General features: G+C 38.3%; 2 protein-coding genes across 4 annotated transcripts; one reads left to right on the forward strand and one right to left on the reverse strand.

Moving 5' to 3' along the window:
- The first annotated feature begins 5,348 nt into the window (after positions 1–5,348).
- On the forward strand, positions 5,349–8,393 carry LOC116212402 (proteasome subunit alpha type-5). 3 transcript variants are annotated; one of them, XM_031546999.1, is made up of 9 exons: positions 5,349–5,477; positions 5,596–5,635; positions 5,736–5,817; positions 5,906–5,986; positions 6,474–6,587; positions 6,669–6,770; positions 7,104–7,162; positions 7,695–7,863; positions 7,980–8,393. In XM_031546999.1, the coding sequence occupies exons 2-9, from the start codon at positions 5,622–5,624 to the stop codon at positions 8,070–8,072; spliced, it is 714 nt and encodes a 237-aa protein (XP_031402859.1). In that variant the 5' UTR covers positions 5,349–5,477; positions 5,596–5,621; the 3' UTR covers positions 8,073–8,393. The 3 variants fall into 3 exon arrangements, with proteins under 3 accessions (XP_031402859.1, XP_031402857.1, XP_031402858.1); XM_031546997.1 differs by having other exon boundaries at positions 5,356–5,512; XM_031546998.1 differs by having other exon boundaries at positions 5,362–5,506.
- A 909-nt stretch (positions 8,394–9,302) lies between these two features.
- LOC116211568 (alanine aminotransferase 2-like) lies at positions 9,303–14,090 on the reverse strand. Its single transcript, XM_031546015.1, has 15 exons — positions 13,587–14,090; positions 12,939–12,989; positions 12,634–12,684; positions 12,392–12,457; positions 12,247–12,308; positions 11,856–11,934; positions 11,643–11,747; positions 11,428–11,538; positions 11,170–11,307; positions 10,880–10,954; positions 10,662–10,782; positions 10,414–10,568; positions 10,212–10,286; positions 9,916–10,119; positions 9,303–9,647 (listed from the first exon to the last, which is right to left on the reverse strand). The coding sequence occupies exons 1-15, from the start codon at positions 13,794–13,796 to the stop codon at positions 9,531–9,533; spliced, it is 1,620 nt and encodes a 539-aa protein (XP_031401875.1). The 5' UTR covers positions 13,797–14,090; the 3' UTR covers positions 9,303–9,530.
- Positions 14,091–20,221: the final 6,131 nt, after the last annotated feature.

Consider the following 20,221-nt stretch of genomic DNA (forward strand, 5'->3'; position numbering starts at 1 on the left):
AACCCTTAGCTCCATGAGGACTATCCTTATAGTTTCAATAAACGTATTTTGCCTCGTTTTTCAGTTGAATAAAGCTCAACGAATCATTTCTAATTGGTCCATATTATTGGTACATATTAATTAATAGTTAAGATTCTTTCTTAAAAATGAAAAACATTACTCGATAATTATAAAGGGTATTTCAAGATACGAAAATTTTTAGGGTTATTTCATATTCATAAAATTATTTTGAGTACCATATATTTTATATAGATTATTTTTAAATATTAAACGTATGAATTTTAATTATAAGGTAAAACAATATATTATCATTGTACTTTTAATCTTATTTATTTATAATTTTGAAAATAAAATTCGGTTTTATATTCCACCAACTTTTCGATGCAATGTACAAGTTATCACTTAGTTTTATATAAAGGAATGTTGACGTTTGTTGCAATGCATCGGCTAATGTTCGCTTAATAAATAGCATCGAGCTTGAGATTGGGGAGCTTAGTAAGATGACATTACTCCTGAATTGAAATCAAGAGATTATTGGTTTCGGTTTTCTATCAGCTAGATGAAATTCTAGCGGGATAGGTCTATTGAGTTGAATTTTATTCATCAAAATAATTTTTCTCTTTACAACGCTTTCATTACTTCTCTGTCAAAATATGCATTTTCTTTTTTTATTTTAATGATCTCTATCGTTTTTTGAAGGGCATTAGGATAAATATTTAAAAGTAGTTCGTTTTATAGAGAAATTACTTCTTTAAAAGTTGCAAGGTCACTCATTAAAATCCATTAATTACATATATCTTACTTATATCCTTTAATGGGTACATGTCCATCCAACTTATATAATGAGATAGCAACATAATCATGAGTCACATTTTTCTTTTTAGGGATCCGAAAGGTCATGCTATTAGTCCTTTGCTTTGTCCTAACATATTCCTAAGATTCTTCTTTACTTTTTATATATTGTATATAAATCGGATCTCTAGCGCCTGTTATTGTCTACTAACCTCGCAGATCTCCTTTTGCAATTCAAAAGAATATTCAAGACCTTATTGAAAATAATAAAAAAAGTATAACATGAAAATGATAAAGTAGCGCAATGATCGGGACTAACAATACAATTATGGGCCAGTAGTTGAATGAGACCGGCCCAATGGACAATAACTGGGCTTTGTTATGCTTCTCAAGAAGTGCTCTTCTTCTTCTTCTTCTTCTTCTTCTTCTTCTTCCTCCTCCTCCTCCTTTGATCGTCACTGCAGGAAAATCTAAGAACTTCGATGGCTTCTTCACTCTCCTACTGTCACAAGCATCCCCGGATTTCATATTTTTACCACTTTGTGGAATTTAGCAGCAGCAAAACAAAGAGCAGATAGAACAACAGAATGCAAAGATAGAGGAAGAGTTTAACGCCAAGAAACCTAAAGTCAGATGGTAACATAACTGAGATGGCAACATAGCTGAGATGTCAATATAATAATGAGTCACATCTATAGTTTTGGGAACTCAAAATGTCACTTGGTTGGAGCCTTGTTTTTTCCTACGAGACACATTCCCAAGTTTCGTCTTTACTGTTATATATTGTATATAGATAGGATCTCCAGCACATTTTTCTTTTTTGGGACTCGAAGGGTCATGCGATTAGAGCTTGCTTTATCCTACGCGACACGTTCCTAAGTTTCGTCATTACTTTTATATATTGTATATAGATTGGACCTCCAACACCCGTTACTTTCAACTACCCTCACAAGTCTCCGTTTGCAATTAAAAAGAATATTAAGGACTTTATTTAAGATAATAAAAGAAATATAGGATGAAAATGAAAAATACCATAACGATCGAGACCAATCCAATGGACTACAACTAGGCTTTGTTATAGGTTGAGATCAACTCAATGGGCCTTACGCGGAGCCCAAATCAGACTTGCCCCACCATTCTCATCTCCTGTCATAGAATGACTTGCTTCTCAAGAGGGGGGCTCGTCTTCTCGTTCTTCTTCTTCTTCTTCTTCCTTCGCTTGTCACTGCAAGAAAAGCTAAGTACTTCGATGGCTTCTTCATTCTCCAGCTGTCACAAGCATCCACCAGGTTCCATTTTTGTACCCACTTGGTGGAATTTAGCAACTACAAAACAAAGAGTAGATAGAATAACAAAATGCAGAGAAATTCTTTAGGGAGAAGAGAGGAAGAGCTTAACGCCAAATACAAGAAGAAAGGGAGAGAGGAAGCTGGGTCAGAAGATGAAGAATTACAAAATGATCTCACCCACAGAGATGAGATGCCCAGTGGCATGTGCGCATACAAAATGCAATATTATAGTATTAAACCAATATTACAAGGAATGTTCATAATTTGTTAAGATTGTGCAAATGCAAGATACTCGTAATCCCCCCCTGCCCGAAGCCAAATACACCAACCTGCAGATATATGTTTGGTGCATTAGAAGATATTCGGACTACTATCTGAAGGCAATGCCTCTCCTCTGACTTATTTTGCAATTGAAAACCGCGTGTCCAACAAAATTTATACCTCGAGAGTACTAAATGTTTCATAGGACATACCAAAAAGGCTCAACTAATGAGTCTCAAGCCCGTGGCGAAAGACACCCACATATTCTTAAGGCCTTATTTAACATGGACTACTAGCAAATATCCACAAGTAAATACGTCAACATAATGACGTCAAAAGTTGAATGTCATTAAATTTTCAAATTGACAATTGTCTTATCACTCAAATGACTATGATAAAATTGTATATGTAATGATCGCGAAACGAGCACAATCGATACTTTCCTCTAACAAAGTATGTCAGAAGACTCAAATAAACCAACATTATAGCCGTGCTCTTACTTAACCCAAATGATCTTGCTATTTGTGATGCATGCCACCTCCAATTCACATTCATCTATATTGGTTATATTCTCTTATATTCTCTTTTATTTTCTTGTTTATTACATAGTATCCTCGGACATAAGAAAGAAATGAAGAAGCGAAGAGATTCGAGCATGAGAAAAGGTGAGAGAATAGTCTGGAAGAGGAGACCAGCGAATCTTGCCCAATGATCACGAGTAGCTCAAATCTAAGCTGCCTTTTTTTTTTTTGCTTGATTGTTCTCACTGATTTGTTTACCCTTTTGTATTTTCTAGTTTGATGGCCTTCTTTAGCCGTTTGACTGATTTCGTTTCTCTAGTCATTTATCTTTTTGAGTAAATAATACCATACATCATGATTTGTGAAATATTTCATCACATATCATAAATTCAAAAATTTTCACCATACATCACGATTTTTTTTTACTGCACATCATATGGTTAGTTTTTCTGTCCAAAATTGGATTGAATGGTAACGTAAAGACATTTTTCTAAGAGATTTTTCACAAAAAGAAACTTGAGGGATCTAAAATGGAATAAAATAAAAATGTAACCTTTTTTCCTTAAAAAAAAGAAACAAATGGGCCAATCGGGGGGGGGGGGGTCGCGTAATCGAGGGCCGACTCAGATCAGGCTGATGACCCTAAAAGGAGAGTCGATGGTCAACGGGGTCATCCTTGGCCCCCCAATTTAGGGGATCCCACTGTTGGAATCCCCAAAATTAGGGGATTGAGGTGCCCTTGCCGGCCACCTTACCCTCGATTGGGGTTGTCGACCAGATTTGAGCTGTCCAACGACCCAATCGGAGGGGTCAATTACTATCAGGGCACTCTCACTGGCCGTTGACTCCCCTAGTTGGGGTCGCCAACTTGGTCTAAGTTGGCCGACGAGCCAAATTGGGGGTCGATTGCCGGTGGGGGCAACCCATAACCCCCCAATTTGGGAGATCTCAGTGGCAGGATCACCCAAATTTAGAGGGGTCGGGGGCGCCCCCTCCGGCCACCCAATCCCCTCGATTGGGGTAGTCGACCTGGTCTAAGTCAGCCAGCGACCCCGATCAGGGGTTTGCCCCAAACAGCCCTTCCCGATAGCCACTTTCTTTATTTTTATTTTGAAATTACATTTGTTTTAAATTTTATTTTGTTTTAGATCCATCAATTTGTTTCTGTGAAAAATTATTCCTAAAAGTGTCATTACATTACCATTCAATACAATTTTGAATAGAAAACTAATCATATGATGTGCGGTGAAAAAAAAAATCGTGATGTGTGGTGAAAATTTTAAAATTTATGATGTGTGGTGAAAATATTTTACAAACTATATTGTATGTTGTAATTTACCCTTATCTTTTTAGTTGTGTAATAATATATTATTTTAATGTAGAAAATCCCATCTTGCTCCTTTTATGTGTACAATATATGTCTTCTATTTACTCAAGTTTTATTGTAAATATATAATATGTCTAAAATTAAAATATTTCACGATAATTTAAAAGAACTTTTTGTGAAATTTTCTACATTACGAAAGGAAAATTCATTTCTTTTCATCATCTTTTTACTTACTTTAATATTACTTACATCCTAACATAGAAACGATACCTTCCATTTATGTTGTGGCATATTACCGTATATGTATATATAAAATGAGGAGTGTGCAGACTTAACCAACTGCAAGAACCCACATCAATTCACCGCAAGCCTACGGGACATGTTGTCCAGCCACACATACCATCTCTATCGAGATCATATTACAAGACTCTCTTTACATGTACCATTCGCATTTCTTTATGACTAGATTACTCATTTATTTGCCATCATGTATTTATTTTTTACAATTTGTAATATTTGTAATATATACCCTCAATAAAAAGAAACATATGTTTTATTTATATCTATAATTTTAGTTTGTTCTCATTATTAATTAACTTATTTAAAAAAAATTACCGCGCAACGACTAGTTGGAATAAATACTAAAAGTAGATTGTTTTTAAAGTGAAATTATTTTCTTAGAAGTTCGGAGTTCGCCGTTGAACGTCCATCAATTACATATATCTTACTTATATCATTTAATGAGTGCGTGCCTTTCCAACTTTTATAAGTGAGACGGCAACATAATAATGAGTCACGTCTTTATTCTTGGGCAATAATAACCTTGCTTTGTCCTACTTGAAACGTTCTTAGATTTTGTCTTTAACTTTTACATATTACATATAGATGGGATCTCCTGCACCTGTTATCTTCTACTAGCCTCACCCGTCTCCATTTGCAAGTAGAAAAAAATTTATCCTGGACTTTACTGAAAATAATAGAAGAATTATAGGACAAAAATGAAAAAACAGCGAAATGATCGAGTCGAATAATACAATTATGGGCCAGTAGTTGAATGAGACCACAGCCCAGTGAACTACAAATGGGCTTATTTATGGGCCGAGATCAACTTAATGGGCATTGCCCAAATCCGATTGGCTCCACCACTCTCCTCCCCGGACTCTTTTGACCCCCTCGCTCCTGACTTGCTTCTCAAGAACATCTCCTTCTTCGTGCTCTACCCTCTGCAGAAAAAGCTCCGACTTCGACGGCTTCTTCTTTGCCCCCTCTCTCAGACATTCCTTGCGGGTCCTTCTTCCGTCACTCTCTCCGATTCGGTTTAGGTTTCCCCTCATTTTTCAATTCTTTCCAATCGGAGCTCTCGATTGTGGGTTTTGTTGTCAGCTTGTGCTTGTCGCTGTTTCAGGTTCCGATCTTTGAATCAGCTCGAAGATGTTTCTCACTAGGTGAGCTGATTTTTCTCATCTTTCCTTTGCATTCGCTGTCTCGGTTCGTAGGTCCCTGATAATTGGTTTTTTTTTTTTTGCGTGCTTATGTTCTTTGCAGGACTGAGTATGACAGAGGAGTGAACACCTTCTCTCCCGAAGGCAGGCTGTTTCAAGTCGAGTATGCCATCGAAGCTATCAAGGTAACATATTTGGGTGTTCTGGGATTTAAATTGTTGACCCTTTAGTTGGAATTTTGATATTGATTGTGTTTGATTTGATTTTCGCAAGCTGGGCTCCACTGCTATTGGTCTGAAGACCAAGGATGGCGTTGTGCTCGCGGTCGAGAAGCGTATTACTTCGCCTCTGCTGGTCTCTCTCTTACTCCTATTCCTCAGTTTTGGGTTTTGGATTTTCTTTTCTTGTCAGTACCTGAATTTAAGATAGTTTCCATATTTTACTTATGCTTTGCTAAGCCATAGTTGGTTTCTGCGGTGAATGAGCTTACTGATGAGTGAAAGAACCTACCTCAAGAAAGCTTGATGTGATTTGCATTTTACTATACTAGCTATATATATGGCCTGTTGATCGGATATTGTTATGTTTCAGTCATATAACATTGTAGCAGCTATGTGAGCGCAACTTCCCATATGTAAAGGCTAAATGATTGTGAAAACTGAATTCTGGAAAAAAAGAAAAAGAAAGAGGATGTGGAAGTAAACTCGTACCAGTATGAGAGCTCGTGTCTCTTAGTCATTGTTATGATCTCACAGAAGCTCAAGTATATATACTTCAATCCGGAGTCTCCTTAGACATATGACAAAGGCAAAGTTATATGAGTTCTTTTGAATTCGTTCAGGAGCCAAGTAGTGTGGAGAAAATTATGGAAATTGATGAGCACATCGGTTGTGCTATGAGCGGGCTAATTGCTGATGCCCGGACATTGGTGGAACATGCTCGAGTGGAGACTCAGGTTTGTTGGAATTTCACTGTTTTCTTCTTATTCCTTTCTTTACAGTTGTTTGACTCGCAAATGGTTGGATGTGATTTGCAGAATCACAGGTTCTCTTATGGTGAGCCAATGACAGTTGAGTCCACAACCCAAGCTCTTTGTGATCTAGCCCTTCGATTTGGTGAGGGCGATGAGGAATCCATGGTATGAATAACTTTTGCTGTTTTAGTACATTATAGGATTTTATGTTGTCCTGTCTCAGCAAATTAGAACAACTCCGGATGTTTGGAAGGCATGTAAGATCTTTGCTGTTTCAAATTTTTGTTGTTCATTATATAAATTTTCATGCTCTCTCTTTTATGATGGCACCTGATTTCTAATTGAATCAATTTGGGGATCATGCATGCTCCCCCTGCAATGTTTGATTATATATGACATATTGTCCTCACATGTAGCATATAAATATTATAACCTCTGTTATCCAATTCTGTGAAATTGACCTTCTCCCTAACGTGTTTTCTTCCTTGTTGGTTGCAGTCTCGACCTTTTGGTGTGTCTCTTCTCATTGCAGGCCATGATGAGCATGGACCAAGCTTGTAAGTGAAGTCTCTTTAACTTTGTTGTAGCTTATTCTGATGTTGATAAATGCACAGCGGGTGTTATGAAATTAAATGCCATTTATTAGTCCAGATCCTGTTTCGTTCTTTGAGATAGATTAAAGTAGTTACTTGATCATTATCATGTTACATAAGTTGGATAAATGTCGTTAATTCATTTCAAACTAATGGAATGTCCCTTTTGCTTGCCAAATAGGAATCATGCAGAACAAAAAATTATGTTATCGCATGCGACCATTTTATATGTTGATTTGTTTTCATTTTTTTGCTGTTCCTTCGAACCAAATGTGGTTGAAATATTTGGGCATGACCCTGTCAACTCTTGTTAAGTAGTAAAAGCATATTTTACTTGAATCTGTTAAAAATTTTAGAACACTTTGAGCTAAGTAACTTGTTCTTGGTTTCTCTTTGCTGGAAGATATTCTGTTTGCTTGACTTGAGTGCTCATATATGTCTCCGACCCACTTCCTTCTCGGCCTGATGATCCATTTGACAAATTTATCCATTGCAGATATTACACTGATCCATCGGGCACATTTTGGCAATGCAATGCGAAGGCTATTGGTTCGGGCTCTGAAGGAGCAGACAGCTCCTTGCAGGAGCAGTACAACAAGGATTTGACTCTTCAGGAGGCCGAGACAATTGCTCTTTCCATCCTCAAGCAGGTTATGGAAGAGAAGGTGAGTTCCAGCTTATAAATTGCGGGCCAATCCTCATTTGATATAAAACGTTCATCTCCGGTTCTTTTGGGTAATATTACAGATTTCTTATTAGATCATATTGTCTGAAATTGCAGGTGACACCTAACAATGTTGACATTGCCAGGGTGGCCCCAACCTATCATCTGTACACTCCTTCAGAGGTCGAAGCTGTTATAGCTCGTCTATGATGATAGGGAAGGAAAGATCAATCACTCCTTTGAAGCCCACCGGTAGTGCTCTAATTGAATGATGGGATTGTGTCTAGTTCAGGGTTTGAGCTATGAACTCTCAGTTTCATTTTATGACTGCATCTTACTCTCCCTGTTATTGAACGGTTACGGTTTGTCGAATTTAATCTATGCACTGAGAGCCGAACCAGAGCGATGGATTGTGCCGAAAAACCATGGAGGAATTATCTTGAGGATAATTAAGCACTATATTGAGCATCGACTGTTCGAACTATTCTTTCTTGGTTTTATTGAAGATTGTTCTTTGAGGATTGATTTCAAGGCTATCTACTCCTCTACTTATGGTTTCCTCGTAGAGGCGAATTTCACCCGTAACATCAGTTCAGGAAAGGTGGAACAGGGACTATGGAAGAAATAAGAAAGCCATTTTCGAACAAGAAGAAAAGTAAATGTTGAAAGCCTGCGAAACCGTGAGCAGGAGAAATTGCTTCAAGAGAAAAACGAAGCCAAGCTTCAAGATTGCGATAAAGCGTAGTTAGCTTCCAGCTCAACCGATTTTTAGCCAAAAACCTAAACCCGAAAAACCGAAAAATCGGCCTAAAAAAAAAACTGAACTTTTAGTACCCTAAATATAATTCGGGTGGTCTTCAAGGCTAAAACTATCAACTGCTACAAGTCAATCCCTGAACCGAAAAGCCTTACAGAGCCTGAGTCTGACCACGCTCACTCAGTTTTGATGTTTCTTTCTTTTATTTTTTGTACCATGGTGCTTGAATATCATAATAAAAGATTATTTTCTTTCATTATTTTTTATACTATGGTGCTTGAATATGGTAATCTTTTGATATGACTTGAAAGGCATTCAATCTATATCGATGGACTTGATTAGGCATCGAGTATTTATGATACATTATTTAATTTTGTTATTTGAGAATTTATTATTTCCAACATCTATGTTGATAGACATGATTATGCATTGTGATGCAATATTTAATTTTGTTATTTGAGAATTTATAATCTACAAGGTCCAAAAAAATCGAGACCCTTAATGATCGCGATTTTTCTCAGCCAAAAATAGTTTTTGGTTGATAATTCTTTTTTGGGCAAGAGAAAACCACTATAAGAAATCGGGTACCGAGTTTTTCTGATGAAAAAACAGATCCACACTATGCCCGTTGAAATGTACTGCAACAAGTTTCCGTTGTAATTCGCCATTAGAAAACCATTTTATAAGACGATAAGACCCCCATATATACTTTTGGCAGCTGAATAGTGAGTTCCTGAATTTATTTGAAACAAAAAATCAAGAGTAAGAGGGAAGAAAAATACTGGGCAAAATATTACGCGCCGAATCTCCTTTCCTCTCTATTCAAACAAATTCCCGGATACAGAACGAGTCGTTACTAACAGCTGCTTCGGTTCCTTACAAGTCCATCAGGATGCAATGATCTTAAGTCCTTAGTCACGGAACTCGTCCATGAAACCTCTGTGGAACTCAGTCAAGCGGGACACAACCGCCGGAATTTTATCCTCTTGTGGCAGTATTGTGCACCGGAAATGCCATGTCCCCGGAACCTTTTGCACAAAAACAGATGAAAAATAGTCAGAAACTCATCATCGCTCATCTGTGCCAGGTTATATCCTGAGAATGCTCGGGCAGGGTCCACAGGGTACTCTCTGCTTTAGTTTTTTTTTTTTTAACTACAGAACTTCCCCACCCGGCCTGACCATTCTCAGAAATAAGTGCGCAGAAAAAACGCAATACTATATCATTGATCAAACATTACAAGGAATGTCCATAATATGTTAAAAGTGCCCAAATGCAAGATACTTGTAATCTCACCTGCCCGAAGCCGGAACCAGGAACGACAACCACCCCAGTGGCATTAAGGAGGCGTTTGCAGTAGAAGGCATCAGGGGCTGTGTTAGCGGCCTCGGCTGCCTTGATCGCCTTCTCAGGCAGGCGGATACGAGGGAAGAGGTACATCGCTCCTTCAGCTTTATTGCATGTCACACCCTCCAAGCTGTTCAATGCATCTTCCAGGGTCTAATTTTCAGGGACAGGAGGAAAACTATAAGAATCAAGACTGTATAGGAGAAAAAAAAATTGCTCGAGAAGATCAGGCAAAGGAAACTCACCTTTGCACGTCTCGCTAGGGATGAGAGAATGCCATCTCTCTCACCACGGTACGACTCATAGGATTCATCCCCAACCTGCAAATATAATTTTAGTGCATAAGAAGAAATTCGACTGTTTGAAGGCATAGCCTCTCCTGCGACTTATTTTGCATATCTATCATATACCTATAAAGGCAATGCTGCCAAAAGAGATGAAACTTACCTTAGGTGGGTTCATGACGAGGCTAGCAAGGATCTGACCCGAGATATTAGAGCAGAGATTTACAGAGGCAACTTTGTAGATCTGTTCCTTTATATCAGCACTGAACCCAGTCACTTCCATGTAACCTCCTCTCTTACCACATTCTCCATAATAACCTGCACAAGAAAAGGAGGAAGATTTTACACTTATTTCATCCGCAACTCATCCAAAGTAAATCAGTGATCAGCAAGGCACAATGAGCCAAATACCTTTGGAGACAGACTGGAAAGAGACAAGGGCAATATCCTCGTCACCATACCCCATTGAGCGCACAACCTTCTTGAATGAGTGAAATTGCTTATCTGGTACATAAACGTTCTCCTGGTACACCTGCACCATGCCGAGAAAATAACATTACTTTCAAGTTCTATCTAGGGGTATGTATTTAATGAAAACTAACTACTGAGTCATGTGGACAATTTCAAACCTCATCTGCCAAAAGGACGAGACCTTCCTTCTTGCAGAACTCCACAATCTGCCGCTGGTTTTCTTCTGAAAGGACCTGCACAGGAGCACACAAACTTAGGGTTGGTCTTATTTCAGGGTGGAAAAAATAAATAAAATCCTCTGTTTCATTATTCTTTCTTGTAAAACCAAAAAGATTGAGGTAATATGCATCAAGATGGCAGTTTAGAAGATTCTTTCTTCGTTAAAAGGCATGAAAAACCATCATTTCAGGGTACAGGTTAAAAAAAATGAATTCAAATGCATGCTCACCTGTCCTGTTGGGTTGCCCGGGTTAATAACTACCAGAGCCCTAACCGACAAACCCTTAGATTTGGCAGCAGCCAATTGCTTCTTGAGGTCAGAGATTTCCAGACCCCACCCAGTCGCTTCATCAAGATAGTAAGGAACCTGACAATACACCAAGGTTTACATACAAGAGACAATTTTCTATGATTCATATCCCCCACAAGAAAAGGTAAGCTAAAATATACAATTACAATCTTCCATCACGAGCGACACTTGACTTACAAGGGTGCCTCCATGAAGGGCAATGGAAGCAGAGTACAAGGGGTACTGAGGAATGGGACAGAGTATGCCATCGCTCTCCGACCTAATGAGTAATTGCATCATCATATGAACCTAAGATGGTGAAAAAAAGGAGAAACAAGGAGTTGAATGTTTTAGTTTTAAAACTGCAAAAAGAGGACGATGAAGAAAGAAACTGAAAGAGATAGAAAAGCTACCCCTGGGCTAGCACCATCTGTCAAGAAGATATCATTAGGATCAGAAGGGAACCCATCACGGGCTTCAATCCCGGCAGCAATTGCATCGCGTAAACCTTTAATGCCCTGCGGGGAAAAGGGGTGTTGAAATTAGTATTTCCTCTAAAGAATAAAACAAAAAAGAGAATATACAAAGAGAAATAAGACGAATGGGAAAATAGTGGTTTCTAATACCTGGCTATGGCTGTATGCACCAGTTGCTCTTCCAGGAATTTGATCGAGAATCGTCCAAGCTCGGTCAATCGAATCAGCACTGCATAAGCCACCCAAAGAAATCATGGAACTGAGAAAAATTTTCTATTGTAATGATCACATAGCACAAAGAGACGCTGTTAACAAGACAGTTTCATTCAGTTCATCAAATCTAGTTATCAGAAATGACTAAGATTTCTCGAGGTGTTCATTAAATAATGCAGAACCCAAAGCGTCCCTGATTCCTAAGACTGCCTAAAATATATCTTCCTAAAACCTTAGACTTGTTTCCTAGCAGATGAGAGTTGATGTCAATAAAGAGTTGAGCCAAATCGAATACTTATTACAATCTTGAAAAGATCAATGAAATTACCTGAACAAGCCTGAGGTCTCGCTTTTGTCCAAGAGGGAGGGGTGGTCACATAAAGCAAGAACCTAGGACATGAATACAGATGAACTAGAGCTTGTTTGATCTTCTAAATTGCAATAATGGATGATATGTTTAACAGAAAACCAACCTCTCGGAAAAATGTGATAGGCTGCTGACCCAGAGACTGCGGATTCCCGATATTACAATAAAGTATCTGCAGCAATGGAGAAGCATAATTGTCTCTCACATTATAGATTCTAAGGTGTTTAACAGAATAAATTGATTCTAAAAGAGAATCCTTTAAACAGATAATATTTCTTCCTGTTGTATTAAAAGATGTGAAAAATTAAATGCTCTTAAGTTCTTATATGTCCAGCAAAGAATGAGTACCTCATCAAAAGGGTGGGACCCTGGGTTATCTTTGAGCTCTTGCTGTAAACGCTGAGACAGGAAAACAAGAAAACACTCGGTTAAAACAATGAATCAACTATATGCCTTTGAGAGATGCTTAGTTAATTAGACTCCCATCCTTAAGCTTTCGAAATTGCACGTTGGATTTATTATATAACTAATCAAGTATCTCAGCTCACATGATAAAGGAAAGGATCTTAATACAGTATAGTTTTCTCAAATAACAACTAGTAGACCACCTCATATTCCAAGAGGACTTGCAATAAGAAACCCGCATAATTTACCTGGGCAATAGTGACAACCTCACCACGCACAGCATATTCGCATTTTAGAACCTGCAAAGCACGAAAATTATCAAGCAAGAAACTAGAGCTCTAATGCTATGACATTTATAAGAACCACAAAAACTCAATTCTATTCGATTAAAGCCCCATCAAGGTTCACACTTTTCATGAGAATCGAACATGGGCACCCATTCACGACCTCCAATCAACAAAATCAATTTACAGCAGCTATTTCAGAACCTTCAGACCGCATAACTCACCTTCAAAAGGCTCCATTATATGAACAGGAGAATGTTTCATCTCGACAAGATTCTGCTAATTTAACTTTGAAACATATCATATCAATATATATGTATAAAGCAATCAATACAGTTCATTGAGTCCCCACTCTTGACCATAAAAGAATTTAAAAAGAATCTTCAAAACAGGAACATCTGCGAAGGCCATTAAAAAACTCTTGTTTAAGGGGGCAAAAGCAAAAAATCTTAGTCATATCCACCCAGTATCACAATTTTATGTACATACACGTATATATTTATATATTTATATTTATGTATGTAAAGTAACCAGCAAAAACCCAGAATGCAGAAGCACCGAATATATCAGAAAAACAACGCAACGATTACGGATTGCAAAGAAAAATCGAACCTTGGGGTTGATAGTGTGAAGGGTCAGCGGGGTAGGAGGATCCATGGTAGAAGAGGAAGGAGACGGAGAAGGGCAATCGACGATGGAGGTGGAGGACAAGAAACGGGTCAACAACAGGGATTGGAGAGGATTAAGAGGCTCGGGGCGGCGCTGAAAGGAACGGGAGAGGTGGAAGAGAGACTTGGCTTTATCAGCCACGAATCTCCGCATCTCTTTATATACACCCACCGCTCAATCTGACAAAGTTTATGAGGGAATGTAAATGGGGGGAGTGCGTGCTGACGGGTGGGGAAGAGGATCTCCTTTCATCTTTCTTACGCTCCGAATTGAACCGGATCGGGTCCCCGTGGGCGATTTCCTCGAAACCCAGAACCTTGGACTTTGTGAAAAAAAGGAACAGTGCCCAGAATAGAGAGGGAAAGAGAGAGACAGGCAGCTAGAGAGAGAAAGTGTTTGTCGAGGCCTCTTCTTCGTTTCAGTGTGATCGCCCACTGTATTCTCTCTCTCTCTCTCTCTCTCCCCCCCCCCCCCCTGGCGGCTGCGCCCTGCACACAGTTTTACTGGAAAACAGTGAGAGAGCCAGGAAGAGGAGAAATGAGACAAAATTCTTTTAGCAATGAATTCAATGCAACAGTAATAGCTCTGGATTAAAATTCTTTTCTCAATTATAAAAGAGATTTTTAAATTTGTAAATGAAAATAAAAATGAAAAATAACGAGACAAAGATAGTGTTATGAACGGGGAATTCAAAACCTCTTACTTCACATGCGGTGAATATGCAGTCATTATGGTCGAACCCTATGATGTATTGCTGGTTACATTCACCTTAAGGCCTTCTCGTAGTGTTTCATTTTCTTTCTCCAAAATCAAGAGATTTTGAATTGCTCCTAGCAGTAGGGCTTTTCTTAGCCATTTATTTTCCACTCTTTTTTGCTTTACTAGTTTTGGGTTGGATTCACGGATCTAGAAATTCAACTCAATGAAAGCGAAATTCAAGGGATGCCAAGAACAAGTAAAATCCTAAAGTTAAGGAGGTAAAATGGGATATGTTTAAAAAACAAGTGATAAATTTAATGAAATTAACTAAAAATTTTATATAGTGTTTTGGGGAGCCAACAAGAGGACCCATGCACTTACGTGTCCATTTATGCGTGGAAGCAAGAAATTCAGTGTTAGGCCAGTTTGGAAGATGTTGCGTCGGGGAAGCCTGGAGCACGTGATCCCACGTGGACTAGTGTGTGGGACCCGTTATCAATGACGTGTATGCGCCGGGTGCACAAAGTGATTTTATAGGTTTTTCTTGCATGACATGCGAGCAAGCAAATAAATAAATGAAAATAAAAGAGGTTTCTTGCATAACAGGGCACGGGCTGCATAAAATTTGCTTTTGCTTACACAAAATATAGTTCGTCCTTATAATTTATTCATCATCTCAATTAGGTCCATCTGATTTTCAGTTTATCTAACCATTCCCTAAACTTTCATTATTGTTTATGTATCTGACCACTCTCTAAATTTTAGTTGATTAGCTCTTAGGTGAAGAGAAAATAACGTCGTACATACCAACCTTTTGGGTTTCTTAGTTTTATCTCATACTTTAAAAATTTTTTGACATATCCCAACCTTTGCATTATGTTAGATCTATCATGCCGTGACTCTTTTACTTAAAAATTGACGAAGAAATTGATGTTCCTCAGTTAAGAGCATCCATAGTACAAGGCCCAATTTCAGGGGTTTAATTCTCCTTTTGGGCGCTCCACATGTGGTCGAGTAAGCAAAATGACACCCAAGGAAAAACTTGGCACCCCCTCTATAGTGCAAGTCCCATTTTGTGGCACTCGTATGATCCTCACTTGATTTTTTCTTAAAAAAAATACTTCATATTTATGAAATTATTATTATTATATTTACTTAATAAATAAGCATTTAAATGTTTTGATTTTAATTAAAATTGTAATTATTTAATATTTATTTTTATTTTTCAATTTAAATTTTCAATAAACAGATAACTAATTAAAAATATTAATTACGAATAAGATCGAATGAAACAGTACATTAACGTATCCTAATACATTTAATGATTAACAATAACATTTCATAATTCAAACACTACATTAGAAAATACATTACATAGAGAACGATATTACATAATTGAAACACTAAAAAGTTACAAATGATAATTCGTTGGCCATTATGAAACTGCCAAAGATGTTCCGCCAAATCCGCATGTAATTGTCAATGCTTTTATTTATCACAAATGGTAGTATTTCCCTAAGACATTTACACCGGTCCCACGACCACTTCCTCTTCGTCATCATCTGGGAGAGGGTTGAATCTTTTGGCATACCTTTCACGCTCGTCCTCAACAATCATATTATGCAAAATAATGCACGCTCGCATGCTTGGACTTCTTCCAAAATCGTGCAGGACCACGTACAATAGCAAATTGAGCTTGTAGAACGCCAAATGCTTGCTCAACATCTTTCCGTACCCCTTCTTAACATATAGCAAATAACTTCCTTTTATCTTGTTGCGGGTAGGAGATTGTTTTGACAAGCATTGCCCATTCAAGATATATTCAATCCGTTAAGTAGTACCCCATGGTGACCACCCTGAAACATACCTTTCCATGCTTTGGAGCAGTTCTTCCTCTGCCGATGCATGCAATCCAAACTCCCTAGCATACCAAAGAAGTAGTGGGCAGCCCCCATCTGCAACAATCTTTGGATATCGTTCGCATTAGGGCTTTGCAAGTATTGCTCATCGAATACCGATGTCACGGCTTCGAAAAACTTCTCTAGGCATTGATTGGCGGTGCTTTAATCTATATGTACATAGTCATCAATGGCATCATATAATACATCGTATGCCAACATACGAATTGTCGTTGTGAACTTTTACAACGGAAATATACTTGCTCTGCCAATTGCATCTTCACTCTATTGGAAATATGGATCAACAGTAGTGATCGAATCCATTATGGGCTGGAAGAGCTCCCGCCTCATTCGAAACCTTCGCTAGAAATAGGATGGTGGGTATACTGGCTCCGGTGCGAAGTAGTCATTCCATAGACGATCATGCTTCTCTTGAAGGTTCTATCAATTCTTCTTCGAGGTCTCCTAGAAGAGCTTTCGTCCTCCTCCTCCATTTGCATTATGAGGTCAAGCATTTGTTCATCCAAATCATCGAGCAACAACTCTTCAAAGATGGAAAATTTCTCAGATTGACCGGGGTTTCTAGCTATTTCTTGGAAATTGAGATTAAATAGGGGAAAGTCATAAAGAATGTAGAATGAGCTTGTAATAGATGAGAGTGGTGGTCGTGAGAAAATGTGGTGGTTGAAGTTTTCATTTTATAAAGTAAGGTGTAACGGCTAGTTTGAAACGGTTATATTTCAACTGCTACATTTTAACGGCTATATGTTAACGGCTATAATTGTAATGGCTAGTTTGTGTTTAATTAAAAAAAATTGTTTGAAGGAGTTGCTGGATAATAAATAATTATTTATTTATCACATATTTATCAAATTATATCAAGTCAAATGAATATAATCTTTAAATTGATTAATTACTACATTGCATAATTTAAACATTAAGTTGAAATTTATTTCTAATTTAAACCCTAACTACATTACATTGAAATCTAAATAGAAACTTAAACCCTAACCCCATTAGATTTAAATTTAAACCCTAGCTACATTACATTGAGATTTAAGATTTAGAAGCTTCTCTATAAGATCAGCCAGCATTTGCGAATGGATCACTTGTTGTTCCCCCGTCATCGTTTTTTTTTTTTTTTACTTTTCCCTTTTCAATTCCCCAAGGAGGTCAAGTCTTCTGGCTAATTGGCTTTTGAGCTCACCGTATTTCTCGTCCTTCTGGCCAACGGAGCCAAACGCTTTGGATTTTCCTTTAATTTTCCTCTTCGCTGCTTTTGAGCCTTGTGGATGAATCGGAGACTGCACATCATCAAAATCAACATTTGTCTCATCAAAATTTGATGATGATGAGTATTGTCCAGATGACCTCTTCTTTGTCCTCTTGGAGTCTTCGGTATTTTCCATTATGTCGCACAAAGCTTGCCATTTTGGTTCGTTCTAAAGTATTTTCCAATGCTTCTCGAAAGGGTAAACCTTTGAGTACCTCAACACATATTCTTTGGGTGCCTCCGCCATGAGATCTTCCTCATTGGAACCGCTAATTCTGTCTCGACGTGTGTGAGCATACCCGGCAGTGAAACGGGAAACCCCATTACTGATCCTCCCCTATCGCTTTTTCAGCGAATTTTCATTCTTTTTTTTTTTTTTATCAAATCAGGTTTGTTGTCAATATTTGCAGCAATGATGGATCCAAAGCCAAAAGCCATCACCTTTCTAGTTGATGCCAATCATGGGATCCTTCAAGACATTCAACCATGCACTTATGAGGAGATCATCCAGCTCCCAATGCTAGTTGGAATTCTTTTGCCCGTCATCTTCAACTTCAACATCTTCGACGTTTGGATCGACGCCAACGGGACCGTCGTGGCCTGACATTTGAGATTATTGTGAACCCACGGGAGTTTCGGGAGATTGTTGATATGAGCCCCTGACATTGGCAGCACTAGAACCTGAGCCATCGTATTGCGCTCAAATTGGATGAGATGATGTATCAATGCCTCCATGAAATTGTGGATGCACGTGTGGATGATGACTTTGATAATAAGGACAATTTGGACATTGGGGGAAATTTGGATGTTCAGGTCATGGAAATTGAGAATTTGGGTAATTTGAATTTTGAGACGAGATATTGGGATTTTGCATGAAATGGAGAATATCATCGTTGTTGGCTTGATTAGGATCCATGTTGAAAATGAGAGGAAAATGATGATAGGTGTATGAAGAACGTTGAATTTATATGTAATATTTATAGAAGAAATCAATAATTTGTTTTTTTTTGAAATTGCCAAGACCGACCCCATTGCCACTCCTAACACCGACCCAATTAAATGAGCCGGTGTCGCGGGCCTTGCACTCTCACAATGGGAGTGCCACAACGACGTCAACAAATTTGCCACGTGGAGGAAAATGAGCCGAGAAATGGCCCCCGCTGCGGATGTTCTAAGGGGATAACAACGTCAAGTCAAACCAATAAAACGACGACGCATGTTTCCCTAGACTCACTCGATATTTAAGAAGACCATATATGTTTCATATTTTCAAATTTGACCCAACTCTCTCCTTCTTCCTCCTCCATCGTCTTCACGAGCACAAACAGCCTATTGACCTCGATTCCTTTGATATCCCCCTCGATGCTCTCTTCTTCTCTACGGAAAGCAACCCTAACATAGCCGAAACCTTCAATTCCGATTTCGATTTGGACTTTGGTCTCGAAGAAAATGGCGTCTTTGAGCTCACCTTCGACGACCTCGACGATCTCTGCCTCCCTAGCGAGAACGGGAACTTCATCTTCCCCAATTCTAAAGGACCGCTGGCTCAGATAAATTCCGAGAACCGATCGTCCGAAATTTCTGCCAATCAAGCCCCAGATGTCGCGATTTACCTGAAACACTCCCTGTAGGAGTCCGGCAGTAACTGATCTGCTGACCAGAAGCTCGATGTAGCCCGGTCTTTGAACGTAGTCCCCAGTTTTTCGGTGGGCTTGTGTTGTCTCAGGGGTCGGAGAATGGAGGCGGGGGCTTCAGCGTGTCTGATGACAAGAATTCCCCCTCACCGAAATGTGGTAATACCATTTTTATTTTCGTGAAGATGATGGAGGAGGGAGAAGAAGAAGAGGGAGGGAGAGAGTTGGGGTCAAATTTAAAAATATGAAAAAATATGGGTGTTTTCAAATAGCGAATGCGTTAGGGGACCACGTATCACCGTTTTATAGATTTGACATGGCGCCGTTACCCCTTAATCGAGCCACGACAGAATCTCCGTCAATTTTTAACGGAAAGAGTCGCGTCGAGATAGATCTGAAATATAATGCAAAGGTTGAGATATGTTAAGAAATTTTTAAGGGTTAATTACATTGGTGGTCCAAAAAGTTTTAATAATGTATTAGGTTGGTCCAAAATGTTTTTTTTGCTACTTGATGGTACAAAATGTTTCAAAGTTGTAATATGATAGTACAAACCGTCATCTCGCCATTAACGCCGTCAAGCCGTCCTTTATAAGATTGTAAATTTTATACCATCATGTAACTTACATAAAACATTTTATACTATTAAGTTACAACTTCAAAATATTTTGCACCATCATATAACATCCCACAAAAACCAGTTTTGTACCATCAGCGTCGGCTTAACGGCGTCAATGGCGAAATGACGGTTTATACTATCATGTTATAACTTTGAAATATTTTGTACCATCAAGTAGCAAAAAAAACTTTTTGGATCAATCTGATACATTATTAAAACTTTTTGGACCACTAGTGTAATTTACCCAATTTTTAAAGCATGAAATAGAATTGAAAAAAATTCAAAATGTTTAAATGTATGACATCACTTTCTCTTAGATGAATGAATATTGGCCATTTAATCAATACGATGTTTGCTCAAACATCCGTCAAAACGTATTGTTGACGTCTCGGATTAAAATTTTCTTGGATGGCAGCGAAAAGTAATTACCATGAATGCGTTGTTTAGTCTAAATT

Source organism: Punica granatum, chromosome 6 (genome assembly GCF_007655135.1).
Source record: "Punica granatum isolate Tunisia-2019 chromosome 6, ASM765513v2, whole genome shotgun sequence".
Lineage (NCBI taxonomy): Eukaryota > Viridiplantae > Streptophyta > Magnoliopsida > Myrtales > Lythraceae > Punica > Punica granatum.